The sequence below is a fragment of the Carassius auratus genome, unplaced genomic scaffold (genome assembly GCF_003368295.1).
Source record: "Carassius auratus strain Wakin unplaced genomic scaffold, ASM336829v1 scaf_tig00017198, whole genome shotgun sequence".
Classification (NCBI taxonomy): Eukaryota; Metazoa; Chordata; class Actinopteri; order Cypriniformes; family Cyprinidae; genus Carassius; species Carassius auratus.
In genome coordinates, this window is record NW_020524752.1 from 34,814 (window position 1) to 54,170 (window position 19,357).

Sequence of the window (19,357 nt, forward strand, 5' to 3'; positions counted from 1 at the left end):
GGATGAGATGCAATTATTCATGTAAAATGATCATGTATTATAATAAATATGATTTTATACTGTATATATATGTATACATTCATACACACACACACACACACACACTTTTATGTTTGTTGCAGTAGCCTTTTGACAGTAATTTCATTAGCACTCCTTAGGTTTTCCCAAAATGCCCAAATGTACGTCAAACTATATGTTTGTATAAAACGTAACTGTACATCTCACAAAGTTGGTAAAATACTTTTGAAGAAGTTTTAAGCCTTCACTCTTGTGCAGAAGAGATGATTAACAGAGTTAGTAGGATCCAAACAAACCCGTCGATGTCTGGGATAGACATGGCTCCTTGCTTTAAGGTAACCACTCTTTCTCTCTAGTGAGAAGAACAATGAAATTGTGAGAAACAAGCTATTGATTCTTTGTCTGAGAGTGAGAAACAAGGCACCAAACTATCAATATTTTAACAAAGGCTTTCTCTGCTTAGGTATTGATTTTGAGACTTTAAAGATGAATGCTCTGTGGACGGTTGCTGCTTCTTGTCCAAGATGTGCAGAAGTATGTGAAGAATTCTGTATTATTTAAAGGGATAGTTCACCGGAAATGAACGGCATCGAGTTGTTCCAAACCTATATTAATTTCTTCTCTGGAACACAAATGTTTTGAAGAATCTGGCTAACCAAACAGGTTCTGGTCCTTATTTACCGCTTTTCCACTGGAGCTGGAGGCGGGTTGGTGCCGCAGCTGGAGGTGGTGCTCGGCCAAGAGTGGCACTCGCTCAGGACCGACTCCTGTTTCTACCGACATGGGGCAGAACCACTGATCTATATATGACTGGATCGCTCATCGCATTCTAAACTGCCAACAGGCAGTGAAGCCACCGGAAGTGTTCGATCCGTCATCATACTTTTTTTTTTACTTGTTGACCACTTGGTTGGTGGTTCATTTAAACACTACTGTTGTCATGTCCCCTGCTATCTCCTCATCAACGCGCGTTTTTCTCATGCTACTTTCTAGTTTGCCTTGGATTTACCTCATCGACCAGATAGCGAGGAGAGCTTTGGTCTCTTCTGCGGACCACTGACATTTACTCCTTGTTTACTTGCCTGATCTGTGATAACTTAAAAAAAAATGGCGGCTATCAAACTGTGGTCTGTTAGTTGGAAGCCCTGCCCACTAACATCATTTTAGGGCCATTTGTGGGCACCGGCTTATGATTTTTTGTGGAAAAGTGCAGCCAGGTTCCCATTTGGGCTCCAGCACCGGCACCAGCACCGATGGAAAAGCGATAATATAAATGTAAACTTTCGTAGTAGGTTTTTTTTTTCTTTTTTTTTTTCATTCTATGAAAGTCAGTGGGGACCAGCAACTCTTTGGTTATGCACATTCTTCAAAACATCTTCCTTTGTGTTCAAGAGAAAAAAGACATTCATACAGGATTAGAAGAACTTAAGGGTGAATAAATGTGGCCAGATATTTCATTTTTGGATAAACTATCCCTTTAACAGATTGAGGACATAATGGAAGGACAGGAAGCCAGTGGTTGTGTGTGTGCAGGAAAGATACATTTCTCCAAATTAGAAAACGGAGCCGTGGCATGTGTGTGTTTGTCAGGTGACCGTGTTCGAGCAGGAGCATTTCCAAGGCAAATGTCAGGAGCTCCTCAGAGTGCCGCAACATCCAGGAGCGTGGGTTTGACAACATCCGCTCTATCCGTGTAGAGAACGGCGTGTGAGTCGCCCACTCTGTGTTAATAATTGCAAAATCTTACCAGTTAGTAAGGAAATTACAGTTTTTGATGTTTTTGAAAGCTTTTGGGTGTTTCATCCTGAGATTATTTAAAATGTGTGTTGGGAAGTGTGCTTTCTAATTAATTATGAATATGATTGAGATGCCTCAAGATTACTTGAGAATTGGTTTCGTCTTGCTTCCTGTAGGCAACTCAGGGAAAAAACTAAGCCAGAAAAAAAACAGTTTGGGCACAATGCTTGTTAAAATACCTTTTAATGAAAACAAATCATCATATATACCTCAAAATCCTATTGTAAGCACATCAAAAATGTTTCATTCTTCTTAATTCTGCACAGCTGGGTGAGATACGAGCACCATGACTTCCAGGGACAACAGTATGTCCTGGAAAAAGGAGAATATCCTCACTGGGATGCCTACTGTGGCAGTCTGGGCTACCATGTGGAGAGGATGATGTCACTGCGCCCCATCTGTAGCGCTGTGAGTGTGTGAGCACATTCTGATGCTTTGAAAGGGTTTCATTCACAAACTATTCAAAGGATTTGGACTGATTTTGCCTGACAATAAAAAAGATGAGAAAATAATTTACAATGAAGGACAGAGCTGAGTCATATCTATGGACCAGAGTATAATAGACTCTTTTGGCTAAGCAACAACACTCAAAAATTAAAGATTTATTGGCATTAATGGTTCCATGAAGAACCTTTAACATCCATGGAAGCTTTCCACTGCACAAAGGTTTGCAAACTCTCTCTCAATTTGTAGGACCACCAGAGCAGTCGCATGGTCATCTATGAGAAGGAGAACTTATTGGGCCATAACGTAGAGCTGTCTAGCGATCCCATCTGTACCCATCTCTACAGGCCATGGGCTGGTGCGACAAGTACGTGGGCTCCATGCATGTGCTGTGTGGCGTGTGACTAATGCTTGACAAAACAGTAGTGCCAAACTACTGTTCTCCAGAACTACACATTTATCATGCACAACAGCTGTGCTGACAATACACTTAAACACAACACAGATGAGACCAGCGTCATTGGCTCATAGTATCCAGTCCTTGTATTTATAAAGTGTTAATGATTTTGCTTTCACAATAAAGTCAAGTGTAACATACCATCAGATGAAACATCTTTCTTTGACTGCACATTCCTCACTTGGTGCATCAGACGCACTCGCATAACAGCAATACTGTACCTTTGACTGACACATCGGTTATGTAATGATGTTATATCAACTTGATGTTTATGCATGTTTTATTCAATTTAGCATAGTGATAATTTACCATACCATACATGAAAGGAGGACTTGCAGGGGAAAAATGTGTTAGGTGATAAATCAGTAGAAAAACATACCATACTCCAAAGTGGCATAGAGAAGCAAAACTCTTATTATGATTATTTTAAGTATTCCATTCTCATACTTTAAGGGCCAGTTCTCACGATGAACTAAGGCTTCCCCCTCAATAAAGTCTTAATTTGCTGCTTATTAATAGTTAGTAATGTAGTTGTGAAGTTTAGGTATTGAGAAGAATTAAGGGGTTAGTTCGCCTATAATTGAAAATTAGCCCATAAATTACTCACCCTTAAGTCATCCTATGACTTTCTTCTTTCAGACGAATCCAGTTGGAGTTATAAAAAAAAAATGTCTTTGATCTTTCAAGCTGTTTAATGGCACTCAGCGGGTGTTGCATGCATCAGTTCAAAAGAAGTTAAATAAAAAGCACCCATCCATAAAAAAAAAAGTATTTCACTTTAGTAGGTGAACAAAGTCCTCCTGTAGCGATTCAATGGGTTTTTGTAAGAAAAATATCCATATTCCAAACGTAATAATCACTTTAATCTAGCTTGTGCTCACTGTTGTACATGGTAGAAGCTCCAGATGTGTGTTCACAGTGTGTGTGTGATTATAAAGGTTTATAAAGGTTTGAATATGGATTTTTTTTTTTTTTTTTACAATAACACATCAATTCGCTTCAGGAGGCCTTTGTTCACCCATACATTTTTTTTTATGGATGTACGCTTTTGTGGATGTACGAGTGTCATTAAAAAGCTTGAAAGATCAAAGACAATTTTTAATATTACTCAGACTGGATTCGTCTGAAATAAATAAGTCATATACACCCAAGATGACTTGAAGGGGAGTAATTTATGGCCTTATTTTCATTTTTGGGTGAGATAACCCTTTAAGGGTTGAAAAATATGGTATGCAGAATATGTGCTTTATAAGTACTTATAAACAGTCACTAGACATGTTAGCACTGTTAACTAGTAAACCATGAGAATTGGTCCCTAAACTACGGTGTTTTTGCACATTAGAATCTAGCCAAATTTGTTAAATGAAGATTATTACTTTCTATTAAAAAAATGTTTTTCCCTGTTCCCTTCCACACAGCTTGTCATAATGTATTCAGACGCCACATTTTCTCCTCATTTCCTGTCATTGTCTGTTTCCCTGCAGCCTTGTGTGTTACGAGTACCCTGGCTGTCGAGGACCCCTCAGATCCAGTCCATCGACAGAATCCAGCAGTAATGCCTGAGGGCGCAAGGAAGGAAACGGAAAACATGCAGAGCTTGGAAGCAGAGTCGTCACACCAGTCATTTTAGCAGCAGTCACTTTATCAGGTGCAGTGTGGCAAATTGTAAGACCATCAATGGCTGCACGTAGTTTCCACTTCAAAGCATACAAAGATCCACATCAATGCCCATTCAACAAAAATCACCAGCTCACATTAATCCCCATGTGATCCAAGGTAAAGTAGTAGCATATAAAAACAGTATTCTTATGAAACTAATATTCTATACAACAGAAGTAAAGTGGGAGACACTGGAGAGTGAAAAGTGTCAATCAAGGCAAGATGTGTATCTGTATATGCAACCATGTCACGTCTCTGTGACGTTTGAGTGCCATATGGGGACAGATGGGAGTGTGTGTTACACCATTCGGAGGAGAGGAGGACAACGGTTGACTAATAAAAACATACTCACCTCAAACTAGCTTCTTTTTCTTTTTGCCTGTTCGCAAAAAGACTGTAAATGTAAAGATAGTAATATATCTAGTAAATGTTTTATGATAGCAGTAAGGCACTAATACACAAAAAGGTCATATTGCTGGGGACTAAGGAATGTATTTAAATTTAAAATTATTTTTGGGAAAAAATCTTGTTTGACCACCATTCAGAGCAAATCATACTGTAGCGTCAAAGCATGCTCCTTTTCTTTTCATCTGAAATCCAAGCTCAAATGGGGCAGTTCGCATTATAACATCCCACTGTTTATATAAACATGATGTGCTAAATTTTTTGGCTGTTGCATTGCAGTCAAGTCTTGCATCTTTTGCAGCATTTTGCAAAAATGCATTGTTGAACTTTTCTGAACTTGAGGACTACATTTTTAGAATGCTGTGTCATGCACGAAAGTCATCTAGAGCATGTTTAAATAAAAAATAAATGGAAAAAATAATGGCAAAATACCAAAAAGTAATTCTGTGTAAAGAAGAATATAATGGCATAAAATACCTTACCAAATGCATATGAAAGGGAATCACTGCAAACTCTAAATCAATAAAAAATAAATAAAAATCCTGCAGTATTATGGAGTTCATATTAAAGCACATCATACATTGGTTTAAAACATTCAAAAATAAGCAAAAGCACAATTTGAAATTGTGTATCTCCTCTATTTTATGTTTATTACAAATTTAAAACTGGTTTTTCAGTTACAATCAGGAAAACAGATATGAATTGAATAAAGAAGTACAGCGCACAGAAAAGAATCAGAATTGACCAGGAATCACCTTGACCAAGTCTGAAATGTAGAATATCCATTTCTATGGCAACAAACCACTTAACTTTACAAGTTATCTGCAGTCCTCATTTAAATGAAATGTTTGGTTCACCTCTACTTTTATTTTTACACTGTGAACTACTTTCTGACCTTCATTTTTTCCATCGGTGGCCTAAACCTTTTCTTTCCAAAGAAAAAAGCACTATTTAATATAAAACTGAGTAAATGCTGCCCATTCCATCGCTTCTCCTTCAATTGGCCATTCAGTATTTTACAACTTCCTCTCAACTCTTTTCAATCCCCAATCGTACCTTTTCACCTCTCCTTTTCTAGTCTCTCATGTGCTGGACATATTCCTCCCTCTCTGCTGCGTGTTCGTAGGCAGAGTTGTCATGTTTCTTTCTGCGGTCCCTAACCTTTCTCCTCTCCGGTCCCTGTGAACCCTGGGAATCCTCGTCTGTATTTCTGTCCTCCTCAACCAACCTTCTCTCATCCTCATCTTTCTCATCAGCATCACTCAAGTCTGTGTCAGATTCATCAGAATTTTCTTCCTCGAGGTACCGGTAACCTTTGACCTGGAACAGGACAGTAATGTAAGACATTAGCAGTGAGAGTGATATGGAAGTATAATAATCCAAATTAAGGATGAGTCAAAATTATCGTCTGTGGTTATCGACAAATTCTCTCAATAAAGTTGTTTTGAACCTGGAAACGTAATTTTTTTATTTTTCCGAATAAATTAATCTACTTCTAAGCTAACAGAAAGGCACTGGAGAGGCTGTTTCTTTTATAGAATCACTTTAAAGCCTCCAGGGACTCACTGCAGTGACACATTAATAGCTGAATTACCTTGTGTCGTGGACGGGGAATCCGCGGCAACCTGAAAGGAATTTTCTTTGCCAGGCGTCGCTCCATCTGTACGTAGCAGAAGCACGCCACTATGAGAGTCAACAATAGGAGTCCAAGCTTGGCCTGTGAAAGAGACCAGAGATAATGTTCAACAATGTTAAATATTGATTTTTGTGTTAAAAACATGTGGATACATTTCCACATTTTTAATGGAATTTCATGAAGAAAATTCTGTCGGGAGTTTTGCGCGAGTGTGAAAAAGCGCCCAGTGCAGAATTCGCAATGCTCATGTTAGTAACGCAAATGAAAGCTGCTTGGTTTGAATTAACTTCTGTGTGAACTGTGCTTCATAGTACATAAAAAATTTGCTGAAATACTGCTAATGTTGCCACACCTTTAGACAGAACGCCAGACTACCACCAAACTGTGACAAAAAGCATCTGACCACAGTTTAATGTGTTTGAGTAGATCTCAGTGTTTTCTGTACTCATTAACAATGTGATTTTTTTAACAAACCGTTTTTTAAGTGCACTGCAGTCACCATTTCAGCGAAATTTTGTTGACAAAAACAGTCCATTGTCCATTATCAGTTATAGTGCAGTGATATATAAAAAGCACAATTCACATAATGGTCAATTTCAAACCAAACAACTGTTCAGTGTCGCAAATTTGCATGACCAACTGAACCCAAAGTGAACTCTGCAGGGGGAAATCATTCATCCTCATGCAAATTTTCCCTGATCATGTGGGCTCCTGCTAAAATTACTAAAAAGCTTTAAACAGGAAAAAATTATTCAAAAAGATACACAAAACAGCTTGTTTACGTCATTTATTAATTCCAGTTGTTACTGAGCTCACAACTGACTCCCCCTTACTAAACTGCTACTAACAGTATATCCAATCTGAAATTAACTGAGGACCCTTACATTACTGTATTTACTTAATCATTCTCACGTTACAATGTCTAATTAATAGTTCATATTCAAAACAGAATTTTGACTATATGACCAATTTATAATAGTACTTAAAAAAATGCACTGAAATTTGTAATTACATATAAATGCTTAAGGTTTCTGAGATTTAAAGGGATAGTTTACCCAAAAATGAAAATCTTCCTCAAGCCAAAGTGTTTATGATTTTCCTACTTTTTATATTTTAAAAAGTGTCCTGGCTCTTTGAAGCTTTATAATGGGGCTTACACTACGCCTAGATCATCAGCTGGAACGCCGCCACTCTCTCGTGAAACACACAGGAAGTTTTAAATATGGATATTATTTTAACACAAATGCATCGACACACTTCAGTAAGCATTTATTATCCATGTAGAGTACTTTTTATGATGAATTTATGCCCTTTATGTTGCATCAGGTGACATGTTGTAACCATAATTGACATAACTGAACATTTTGTAAATTATGTTTTGCCTGGTGTCCTGTTACAGCAAATGCAAAGTAGGCAGCCAAAACCTACAAAAAATAAAGGCTTTACCCGCATAGGCAATGCAGACCAAAGATAGACGATGAAGATTGCAATGGCCTGCCACCAGTGGTAGATGGTATAAACAAAGTCTAGTCGCTCCTTGTCTTCATACAGCATCCCCAGCAGAGCTACACATAACAGCATTATGTTAAATCATTGATGTTAGAGCAATTTTGAAATGAGTGTAAACTTAACGTGGAAATGGCATATATACTCACTGCTCAGTCCAGTCTTGTTGAGCGCAGTACCCAGACCCCAGAGGGCAGTGAGCACCAACAGATACGGAAGATAGCTAGGCTCTCGTGGATGGGGCGACCAGCACATAAGGGCTATAATTAGCACAAAGTGCACAAAGGCACCCACCAGAAGAATAGTCTGCCTGGGCAAGCGCAGCAGCATCAGGGCCAGGCCCGAACAGATGGAGGATGACAAACCATACACCATAACTAACAACCACAGCTTCTCCATCCCTACTGCACACACTCCATATGACTGAGAAAGACGGGCATTAAAAAAAAGAGAAAATCTGTTTAGGTAATGAGTGATTGCATGCAGTTCCTTTAATAGCTTAATTAACCTAAATAGCAGGCAAATTGGTTTACTTGCAGTGTCTTCGTAGGCGTTTAATATTGTAAAACAGCAACCAAAAACTTGCCTTGTTAAGCTAAAAAGATACTCAGTGCTGAAGGCTGACACTGTGACTTTTGGTATTCACATTTTACTTGTGTATTTCAGCTACACAGTTCATTTTTTCTCACCAGTATGATTCCCTGGACGGCGAAGAGCACTTCAAAGCCAGAGTAGACGAAGAACGGACAGAGCAGACGGAGACGGTAGTCTCGTAAGTGCTTGAAGGGCAGCTGGAAGATGTTCCCCCAGCCGATGCTGCGGAGGTCAATCTCCTCTGTGGGACGATATGCAGCTCCACACAACACCAGGAACTGTTAGGGAACAACGGCAGCACACTGTTAAAACCGGTAGTTCACTCCAAAATGGCAATTATTTTTAAAGTGCAACATGAAAGGTGAAGTTTGATGAATTATGAGCAGTTTAATCCACTCGCGCACTACATGATAAAACACTGGAACGTTGTGTGAGGAACAGTCCAAAATATAGGCTTTGTTGCTGGTATCAAACCAGAGCACAAGATAAATTTTTTTTAATGACATTCTACATTATTCATTTGAAACACAAAAAGAAAGACTTTTTTTGTAGTATGAGGATTATTAAATATTTCAATAGACAGCAATTACTGTTTTTTTAACTGAATTTTCTTAAAGAGAATGTTTAAAAATAACAATAAAATGGACATCAAACTTGATGTGATTCAGTTGAACAATGATACAATTTTGATTTGTTTATCTCATAAAAACAAAACTGCATTGTATGGACCACTCTATGTTCATTTTATAGGACTTATTGTCATTTGGAACGTGGTAGTCATTAAGTCAATCAATTATAGGGAAATTAATTTTAAAAAGAAAAAAAGACATTTATTATTTTGGACCCACTTTATATTAAGTGGCCTTAACTACTATGTACTTACATTTTAACTAATGATTTAGTACATTGTACTTATTGTGTACATACATGTTTTTACATTGTACTTATATTTTAAAAAAAAACTACATGTAATTGCATGTGTATTTAATTTCTGTAATTACATTTATAATTACACTATTGACCCATACTTTACACCTTAACCCACCCTTAAACTTACCCATACCTCCAACCCTCACCCTAACCTTACCCCTATCCCACCTCAATAGCAGCAAAAGTGTTTTACAATACAATATGAACACAATAAGTACATTGTACTTATTTTTTATGTAAGTACATAGTAGTTAAGGCCACCTAATATAAAGTGGGACCATTATTTTAATGTGTCTTTGTTACCATGTAATTACAAATGTGTACCGAGAAATCAATTAACGACGTGTACTTACCATACTAACTCTTTTTTAATTATGCATAATTTACTGTTATTTCTATAATAAATACATATAATGTGTAACAAGGACACATTAAAAAAGTGCTAACAGAAAGTCTAATGGATTCAGAATAGCATGAGTCTATATAAAAGATTTATTTCTGGGTGAAATATTCCTTTTTTGAATTACCACTTGATTTATTAAAAACAAAATAACAATCCTAGTTTGTTTCAGTATGAAATATCTATGTGAAAAGACTATCAAGGTCAAATTGCTGTTGACTACAGACTGATATAATCCTTTATTTTATTATTTTATTTAAGATGATGTGGCGGATAGAGACGTCAGTGATGATGATGATGATGATGATCAAAGTCTTACGATGAGCATGGCGAGGAAGGCTGCCCCCATAAGCACACTCTCCACCTCGATGAGGAGCAGAGAGCGAGGCAAGCTGAGCAAAACGGTCTTATTTAAATTCTCTATCACCCCTTTCCCGGAGGCTCCTGAGAGAGAGAGAGAGAGAGAGAGAGAGAGAGAGAGAGAGAGAGGGAAGATAAATTAAGACAAGAGAAAATAATGCATTGCACAAGACTGCAAGACAGTTTTTATATTACATTTTGGGTCTGGATGCATACATTTTTTAAAGACTTGAGACTTCAAACTGCTTCTTTCTTTATACAGTGTTTTTTCATTACAAAATATGGCAAGTGGGTGACTTTCTATGTTAAGCAGGGCTGCTGGTAATTTGGCTATTTTGCAATTTTAAACACTGGTAAAAAAAAAAAAAAAAAAAAAAACCTGTATCATAAAAACATATCCTCATCTCTGCTGAGAGCTAGGAAGAGTCAGAAACAGCAGAGCGCTGAAGAGCAGATGTGCTGATGCCCTGGTTTGCAGGAAGGCAGAAGTGTGAAATTTCTCATTGCCAAATAACTGATTTTTTCTTAACTGTAAATATTAACACATGAAACTACCATGCCTTCATGATGATTTTGTTCCTATTTTTTAACTATTTTCTTTAGTGTTACATGGAGTTGATTAAGGGTAAATTTATTTTCGGTGTAATTAAGTAAATGTAGTAGAAGTAATGGGCATTTCACTCTGTTAAGTATTTGGACACTACTAAGGCCATACAACATATACAGAATATATTCATTTAAATTAATTATAAATAAATAAAAATAAACTAAACAATTAACAAATAGATATATATTATTCTAGAGAACCAACTTCACTTTTCGGAGTGAATTTTGCTATTAGTTACTGCATTACTTATGATCATGATTCACTAACATTTGACAAACACAAATGTGACCCTGGAGCACAAGACCAGTCTTAAGTCGCAGGGGTATATTTGTAGCAATAGCCAACAATACATTGTGTGGTTCAAAATTATATATTTTTTTCTTTTATGCCAAAAATCACTAGGATATTAAGTTTGTAAATTTGAAAAGTAAATAAAAAAAAGTTTTAATATATCAAAACTTAATTTTTGATTAGTAATATGCTTTGCTAAGAACTTAGATTTGGACAGCTTTAAAGGCGATTTTCTCAGTATTTTGATTTTTTTGCACCCTCAGATTCCAGATTTTCAAATAGTTGTATCCTGGCCAAATATTTTCTGATCCTAACAAACCATACATCAATTGAAAGCTTATTTACTATATATTATTATGTATAAATAATACAAATATTTTAATTTAAATAACTGAATATTATGAGTTTTTTTGTCCAGGGTCACAAATATGTTTTCTCTTAGTTATGAATCCATACATATATTGTTTTATAAAACCAAACCAAAAAAAGACAAAGAAATTAGAAAAAGGGTTTCAAATGCTAAACATTCAAAAGTTTGGCAGTCAGTACATTTTCTCAAAGAAATTATTACATTTATTCAGTAAGGATGTATTCAATTTTTGCTCTCTCATTTGTTAGTCTCTTTGGATTAATTAATTAATTAACTAACTAATTCAAATAAATGCTGTTCTTTTAAACAATCCTGGAAAAATGGTTTCCATAAAAATAGTACGTAGCATCAAGTCAGCATGTTATCATGATTTCTGAAGGATCATGTGACACTGAAGACTGGAGCAATGATGCTGAAATCTTAGCTTTACATCACAGGAATAAACTGCATTTTAAAATATATTCAAATAGAAAAACATACTGTTTTACTGTATTTTGATCAAATAGATGCAGCGTTTGTATGCATAAGAAAAAAAATATTTTTTTCAAAGATCTTACTGACAAACATTTGAATGAATCTCATACTGAAATCGATTTTCTTCTGCCGTTGGGTTACTCATTTTCCTAGCAATTCTGGTCGGCATAGAAAGCAACAGCTGTTCGGGTGTTATATTGTTTTTCCATAGTGTCAGTTTTTGTTTTTATATCTTGTAGCTCCCTTATAAATATGTATACCTTATGTTTAATGTGGTGGGTTTTATTTTTATAGGTGTTATAACCCGCAAAAGGTGAATAACTTTTTAAAAGTCTCCCCAGTGAGCGCAGCAAGCCAGCACATCAGTTTTGAAAGTCTTTAGTACTTCACACTCCCAAGTCTTTTTTTGACTATTCTTCGTTCTACATTGAGCATCAAGCATGTGAAAACATCACAAAAAGATATGAGAACTAATGCAAATATCATACTAAGCAGCTGCTCGGTCTGTGAATGACACCAAGTGTGTAAAGCTAAAAAGAGTTCAAGATCAAGCGAGAGGATTTTACCACACTGCGTGACTTTGAAGAGAGTGTGTTTGTAATCATTCAGATAGCGATTGAGAAACAGCACCATGGGGAACTCGGCAAACACGAAACTCAGCTGCAGGAGAGAAGAGAGACAGAGTGAACGCTATAAATAGCTGCATATTAATGCACAAACCCACATATGCAGCCGGGATCTGACACACACACACACACGCAGTTCTGAATACACATAAACACTTCAGGGGAAAACACAACTAATTAAAGGTTAACTATTACTGATTTACTGCAACTGCACACATTTTAGCCAGAAACGGATCATCTCATCTCACATGGAAAATGATGTAGAAGACGGACTGGAAAATGATGATGTAAGAATTGAAGGCTCCTTTGGGGGGCTTCTTCTGCTCCTGGACATGTTCGTCCTTATAGTTCACATACTCATAATACTGCTGGGCCATTCTGATCACCACACAAAACAAAGAGGAGGGAGTGGGTGGGGAGTTAGTTAACTCTTATTGTATTTTTCTAGTGAGCAAAGACTATGTGAGGTGGTATAACTGAGAATTGCTAAATGCATAATCTGAAAAATGATGAGCAAGCAGGTTTCCCCGTTTACCAACTCACAGAGCTGAATTGTCGAGTCGGTGTTGCAATAAAGAAAATCATCCGACATTTTGGCTTAGCTATAGTTTCTCCAACAGAACTGGGATCATTTTACATTTACATTCAATCGTTTAGCAGATGGTTTTGTTGTTGTTATAAATAAGAACAATAGAAGCAATTAAACCAACAAACGGCTAATTTTTATGTAAATATAATATATAAATACTGTGACAAATCCAGATTAGTATAACACCACTAGCAAGGGTTTTTAAAATAATAACAATAATAATAAAAAAACAAGTAGATAGAATTGAAAAATCTTTATTTTTTCAAATGCTACTGTTGGAGGTCAAGTTTCTTGTATTTAAAATATTTCACAGCGAAGGATGGTTTTCATGTTATGGCCTGTAACTGCAAAATATGTGACCCTGGAGCACAAAACCAGTCTTAAGCCGCTGGGCTATATTTGTAGCAATAGCCAACAATACATTGTATCGGTCAAAATTATTGATATTTTGTAAATTTCCTAAAATTTACCCTCAGATTCCAGATTTTCAAATAGTTGTATCTCGGCCAAATATTGTCCTAATAAACCATACAACTTATTTTTTCAGCTTTCATGCGATGTATAAATCTCTATTTCGAAAAAACGGACTCTTATGACTGGTTTTGTTGTCCAGGGTCACATATATATTCAAAATTCTCTAATATTGGACAATAATCAATATAATACTGATAAATAGTGCATTACAACTGCAGCTTCAGTTTTGCTTTTATTTTGCGTAATAATGCTGAACTACTGCAGAAAATTGAGAAGTAGAATAAAATACTGTAAACTTCCAATAAAATGGCAATATGCTTAAAATGACTGACCCACACACCATCATTCAAAAATTCTGTACGTTTTTCTGAAAGAAGCCTCCTATTAAAAACACCAAAACTGTGAAATATTATTACTATATATTATATTATTACTATCTTCTATTTTAAATACTTTAAAATCTTAATATTTCCGGTGAGGTAAAAGCTGAATTTTCAGCATCATTACATTTTATTAACAATGACCATTTTCTCAGGATTTATTTATAGAATAGTATTTATAATATTATAAATGTCTTTACTGTTGCTTTTGATCAATTTAAAGCTTACTTGCTCAATAGAATCATTCATGTCTTCCTCAAACTATACTGTACATCACTGATCCATGCCCCTTCAGCTTCTGAACACCCTCACCTGGTGATGTAGTTTCCAAGTGATGCCCAAAGAGGAACGATGACAATACCAATGGCCACAGCTGACGGTACAAGAGTGTAATATCGCTCCCAGTAATTGGTTGATACAAAGAGAGCATAGATGCCCGAAGCCAGGAACATCATCCACTTAGTACCAAGAAATCTGAGAAAGAAATTGAGAAAAACAATTAAGGGTGTGGGATTACTGAACTGTAATTATCACCAGTCATTTTTAGTTCACACCACAGACGTGAGAAGACCTTTGGTGCCAAAACTGCTTGAGCATTAAGTGGACAGTAGATGAACAGTAGAAGCTTTGCTAATAACTGTGACGGCGGGTGAAAGAAAACATCCAAAAAACCAAACTAAATGAGCAAAGCGGTAAAAACGTAGGTTGCATGAGCATTATGAAACAAAAGACAAATGCAAGGAAAGAGAAAAACTTAACCTAATGAGCACCGGCGTGTAGAGCAGGCCGACAATAGGTGTAACGTTGATGCCCATCAGCATTTTGTTGTCAATATCCTCCAGCCCTAAAGTACCATACTTCACCTCTCTATACGTCTCATCGTAGTGCAGAATTAACTGCATCTGTAATAGACCTACAAAGAAACAGCTCATGATGAAACATGCACAACTCTCCAAAAACCTTCTTTTGTTTTTGGCTTGTGACAAGATGTCTCAGATTTGTCAGCTGTTCCTCGATTTCACAGTCTCGGTCCAAATGAGACATCTTTTTGTGTGTGTTTGTGTGTGTGTGCGCATGCCAATGAACTTGCTAAAAATGGCCAGAAGAGTGAAGAGTCAGTGAATTATGCCATCCACAAAACATGTCATATTCATTTGCACTGCAGACAGTGCATAATGAAATCACACTGATACAACAGTGTGACATAAGTAGAGTCCTACTCAGTGTCGTATTTAGAATAAGATCTTTTTATAAAGCAGCGTGCAGACTTAGAGGAGTATGAGGTCATCACTGGACTGATTCATGTTATGTGCCTGTGGTGTGTGATGCACAATGGCTGACCCATGTAAACGCTGTAGATGATCATTCCTCCGCAACTGGCCCCCACCACGTTCTTCACTACGCCCAGCCTCTTTCGTCTGTAGTACTTGCGCTCCTCCTCATCCTCATCGTAGTCAGGATGTGGGCCGAGAAACTCCTCAACCTGTCAGTGGAAGAATGGTCCAAAAGGTCTGAGACCACATTGAAAATTCGAGATTTTACCATTTTTCATGTATTTTTCAAATAAATGCAGCCTTGGAGAACATAAAAGACTTTTGAACAGTAGTTTAATTAGGGCTGCACGGTCATGACAAAAATCATAATTGTCGATTATTCCCTTGAAATTGTACTTGCAATTATTAATTATGATTCTCACAATTTACATGGAATCATGTTTATACCATCGTTTGATGCAAGTGGATTCCGTATTTTTTATATGAAAATAAACAAGCTGAAAACACTAACTTAAAAAAGCTTTTCTATAGTATTAAGCCTCAAATGTCAAATATGCAGGTGCTGGTCATAATACATTTATTTACATTTACATTTATTCATTTAGCTCACGCTTTTATCCAAAGCGACTTACAATTGCTATATATGTCAGAGGTCGCACACCTCTGGAGCAACTAGGGGTTAAGTGTCTTGCTCAGGGACACATTGGTGTCTCACAGTGGAGCTAACACCATATATCATCAAAAAGTTGATTTATTTCAGTATTTCCATTCAAAAAGTGAAACTTAATTTAATTACACACAAATTTAATTACTTAACTTAATTCATTACACACAGACTGATAGATTTCAAATGTTTATTTCTTTTAATTTTGATGATTATAACTGACAACTAAGGAAAATCCCAAATTCAGTATCTCAGAAAATCATAATATTGTGAAAAGGTTCAATATTGAAGACACCTGGTACAACACTCTATTCAGCTAATTAACTCAAAACACCTGCAAAGGCTTTTAAATGAACTCTCAGTCTAGTTCTGTAGGCTACACAATCATGGGGAAGACTGCTGACTTGACAGTTGTCCAAAAGACGACCTTGCACAAGGAGGGTAAGACACAAAATGTCATTGCAAAAGAGGCTGGCCGTTCACAGAACTCTGTGTCCAAGCACATTAATAGAGAAGTGAAGGGAAGGGAAAGATGTGATAGAAAAAAAGTACACAAGCAATAGGGATAACAGCACCCTGGAGAGGATTGTGAAACAAAACTGTGGGATAGATTCAAAAAGAGTGGACTGCAGCTGGAGTCAGTGCTTCAAGAACCACTACACACACAGACGTATGCAAGTCATGGGTTTCAGCTCTCGCATTCCCTGTATCAAGCCACTCTTTAACAACAGACAGCGTCAGAAGTCTCTGGAGACAAAAGGACTGGACTGCTGGTGAGTAGTCCAAAGTTATGTGCTCTGATGAAAGTAAATTTAGCATTTCCTTTGGATATCAAGGTCCCAGAGTCAGGAGGAAGAGAGGAGAGGCACACAGTCCACGTTGCTTGAGGTCCAGTGTCAAGTTTCCACAGTCAGTGATGGTTTGGGGTGCCATGTCATCTGCTGGTGTTGGTCCACTGTGTTTTCTGAGGTCCAAGGTCAATGCAGCCGTATACCAGGAAGTTTTAGAGCACTTCATGCTTCCTGCTGCTGACCAACTTTATGAAGATGCAGATTTAATTTTCCAACAGGACTTGGCATCTGCGCACAGTGCCAAAGCTTCCAGTACCTGGTTTAAGGACCATGGTATCCCTTTTCTTAACTGGCCAGCAAACTCGCCTGACCTTAACCCCATAGAAAATATATGGGGCATTGTGAAAAGGAAGATGCGATATGCCAGACCCAACAATGCAGAAGAGCTGAAGGCCACTATCAGAGCAACATGGGCTCTCATAACACCTGAGCAGTGCCACAGACTGATCGACTCCATGCCATGCTGCATTGCTGCAATAATTCAGGCAAAAGGAGCTCCAACTAAGTATTGAGTGCTGTACATGCTCATACTTTTCATTTCATACTTTTTTTAGTTGGCCGAGATTTATAAAAATGCTTTCTTTGTATTGGTCTTAAGTAATATTCTAATTTTCTGAGTTAATGAATTTGGGGATTTTCCTTAGTTGTCAGTTATAATCATCAAAATTAAAAGAAATAAACATTTGAAATATATCGGTCTGTGTGTGATGAATGAATATAATATACAAGTTTCACTTTTTGAATGGAATTAGTGAAATAAATAAACTTTTTGATGATATTCAAATTACATGGCCAGCACCTGTACATCGTCTTTAAATTATATAAAAAAAGTAAAAATATGAATGGTATTAACATGTTATACTAAAATTCCAATTTAAATAATAGGGAAAACACTTAAGATAACATGTAGAAAGAAAAAACGCATCTTAAGCACGTAGAATAACATAAGTGGACTTGTAATCGAGATTAGAAATTCGATTAATTGTGCAGCCCTAAGTGTAATTTTAAAGAACATGTTGTAATAAATATAAAAAAAGACTTGAGTCTTTTAAACTTCATGGTACATCAGTATATTAAATTCACAAACTATAAATTATGAGTATTTAAAGAAAAAAAAATAAAATAAGAAGGATTCAAGGAAATGTCAAATTAAAATTATTTATTATTTTTATATTATTGAATTATTTGATTAAAAGATGGAAAACATGTAACATTACATCACATTTCGTAAAATTATATAACATTTAATGTCACCTAAACAACAGTTTTTATTGAAGAATTAAGTTCTGGAATGATAACATTAACAGTGGTTAAATATTTATTTCGTAGATTTTCTTTTTTTTAGTTTAGAAAACGTTTCAAGCTGTTTTGTCGTCAATAAAGCAGAAGTATTACTGATACATCCTAGCTTACATAAAAAAGAAAAAGTCTTGGCCCTCTACTGACGCTACCTATCCCTGTATGTTTTCGTCAGGAGCGGCCAGCTGCACCTGATCATGTGCATCAGCAGGGGGCGCTCGGTTTCCTTCCGCCTCCCTCTCCGCCTCCGCCTCGCTGTACACGTTCTCCTCAGTGATCACTGCTGCCATCTGCCGGCCGCACTGCTCTCTCACCGCGGTAATGCAGGTAGATCACTGCCAGAGGTAAACATTTCAAACATAAAACAAAATAAACATTTTGAGTGACAGCAAAAAAGAGGGAGAAGAATAGAAAACTGTTGCGACTCTGAGTCTGTAATGTTAAATTAAATACTACATAAACTTGTTCGAAACAAGGTTTGATTGTGGGCGGAAAGTCTAATACAGGTGTATAAAACGACAACGACACGATAGCGCAACGGCTTTTTAACGCATTTATAGGTAACTTAATGTTGTATATGTAATGAAGCTTGACGATCAAGCAGGGCGAAGTAAACATTAAGCACTAACTAATGAACAAACTTACCAAAGTGGAAATGTCGCTATAGCGACAAAGTCTGCACAGCCGTTTAAAAGATTAAAACCTAACGTTTAAGCAACTTATATGGAGCATCTAATGAAATTTTCGCCTCATAAAACGATGGCTGTAGGTTTTATTAAAAAAAGAGAGAAGGAAATGAAAGTTTTCTGCCCTAGTTCCCCATTGTCTTAAAGGGACAGTGCCTCCTAATGTGGGCTGTTCACACGTGACATAAGGCAGTTGAAAGTTTGCTTTTAATGTTTGCTCAACTTAATGAAGATAACATTGCTGTCAACACACTAGTTACTAGCGAATTATTAGGCACCGTCTTGATTGATTGCAGATTTAATGTCAGTGTTGCCAACTAATTTTAATGGGAAGTTGCTAAAGAAAGTTTGATTTGTTGCTAAAAGTTGCTAAATGACCCTGTGACGTCATTGCGTAATCACAAAGCAAAATTGTCACTGCATTAAATCTCAGCAAATATATATATATGTACATTTAGATTTGTTTGTAAAATAATAAACATTCTTAATATAATATTAAAATGCTAACAACTGTTTAACTAAATATATAGAATTAAAAAAAAAAACGTACCTGTTTTGAACGATTA

General features: G+C 36.5%; 1 protein-coding gene and 1 pseudogene across 1 annotated transcript; one reads left to right on the forward strand and one right to left on the reverse strand.

The window, feature by feature from the left end:
• Window positions 1-281: 281 nt before the first annotated feature.
• Window positions 282-4,776, forward strand: LOC113075583 (beta-crystallin A3-2-like; annotated as a pseudogene).
• Window positions 4,777-5,409: 633 nt separating this feature from the next.
• Window positions 5,410-18,940, reverse strand: LOC113075578 (protein unc-93 homolog B1-like). The gene is made up of 13 exons (XM_026248256.1): window positions 18,751-18,940; window positions 18,297-18,440; window positions 15,359-15,500; window positions 14,777-14,930; window positions 14,330-14,491; window positions 12,823-12,952; window positions 12,515-12,608; window positions 10,166-10,290; window positions 8,612-8,794; window positions 8,072-8,345; window positions 7,863-7,981; window positions 6,375-6,497; window positions 5,410-6,100 (listed from the first exon to the last, which is right to left on the reverse strand). Exons 2-13 carry the CDS (start codon window positions 18,393-18,395, stop codon window positions 5,855-5,857), a joined length of 1,851 nt encoding a protein of 616 aa, XP_026104041.1. The 5' UTR covers window positions 18,396-18,440; window positions 18,751-18,940; the 3' UTR covers window positions 5,410-5,854.
• Between the last annotated feature and the right edge of the window lie 417 nt (window positions 18,941-19,357).

Bases quoted from the DNA above. Each gene is read 5' to 3' on its own strand.
- LOC113075578 (XM_026248256.1), bottom strand. From the start codon at position 18,395: ATGGCAGCAGTGATCACTGAGGAGAACGTGTACAGCGAGGCGGAGGCG. The intron at 8,346-8,611 runs GTGAGAAAAAAT...CGTCTTTCTCAG, and splicing joins CCGTCCAGGGAATCATACTG to TCATATGGAGTGTGTGCAGT. The intron at 6,498-7,862 runs GTAAAGCCTTTA...TCTCTTTCACAG, and splicing joins GGTCTGCATTGCCTATGCGG to GCCAAGCTTGGACTCCTATT.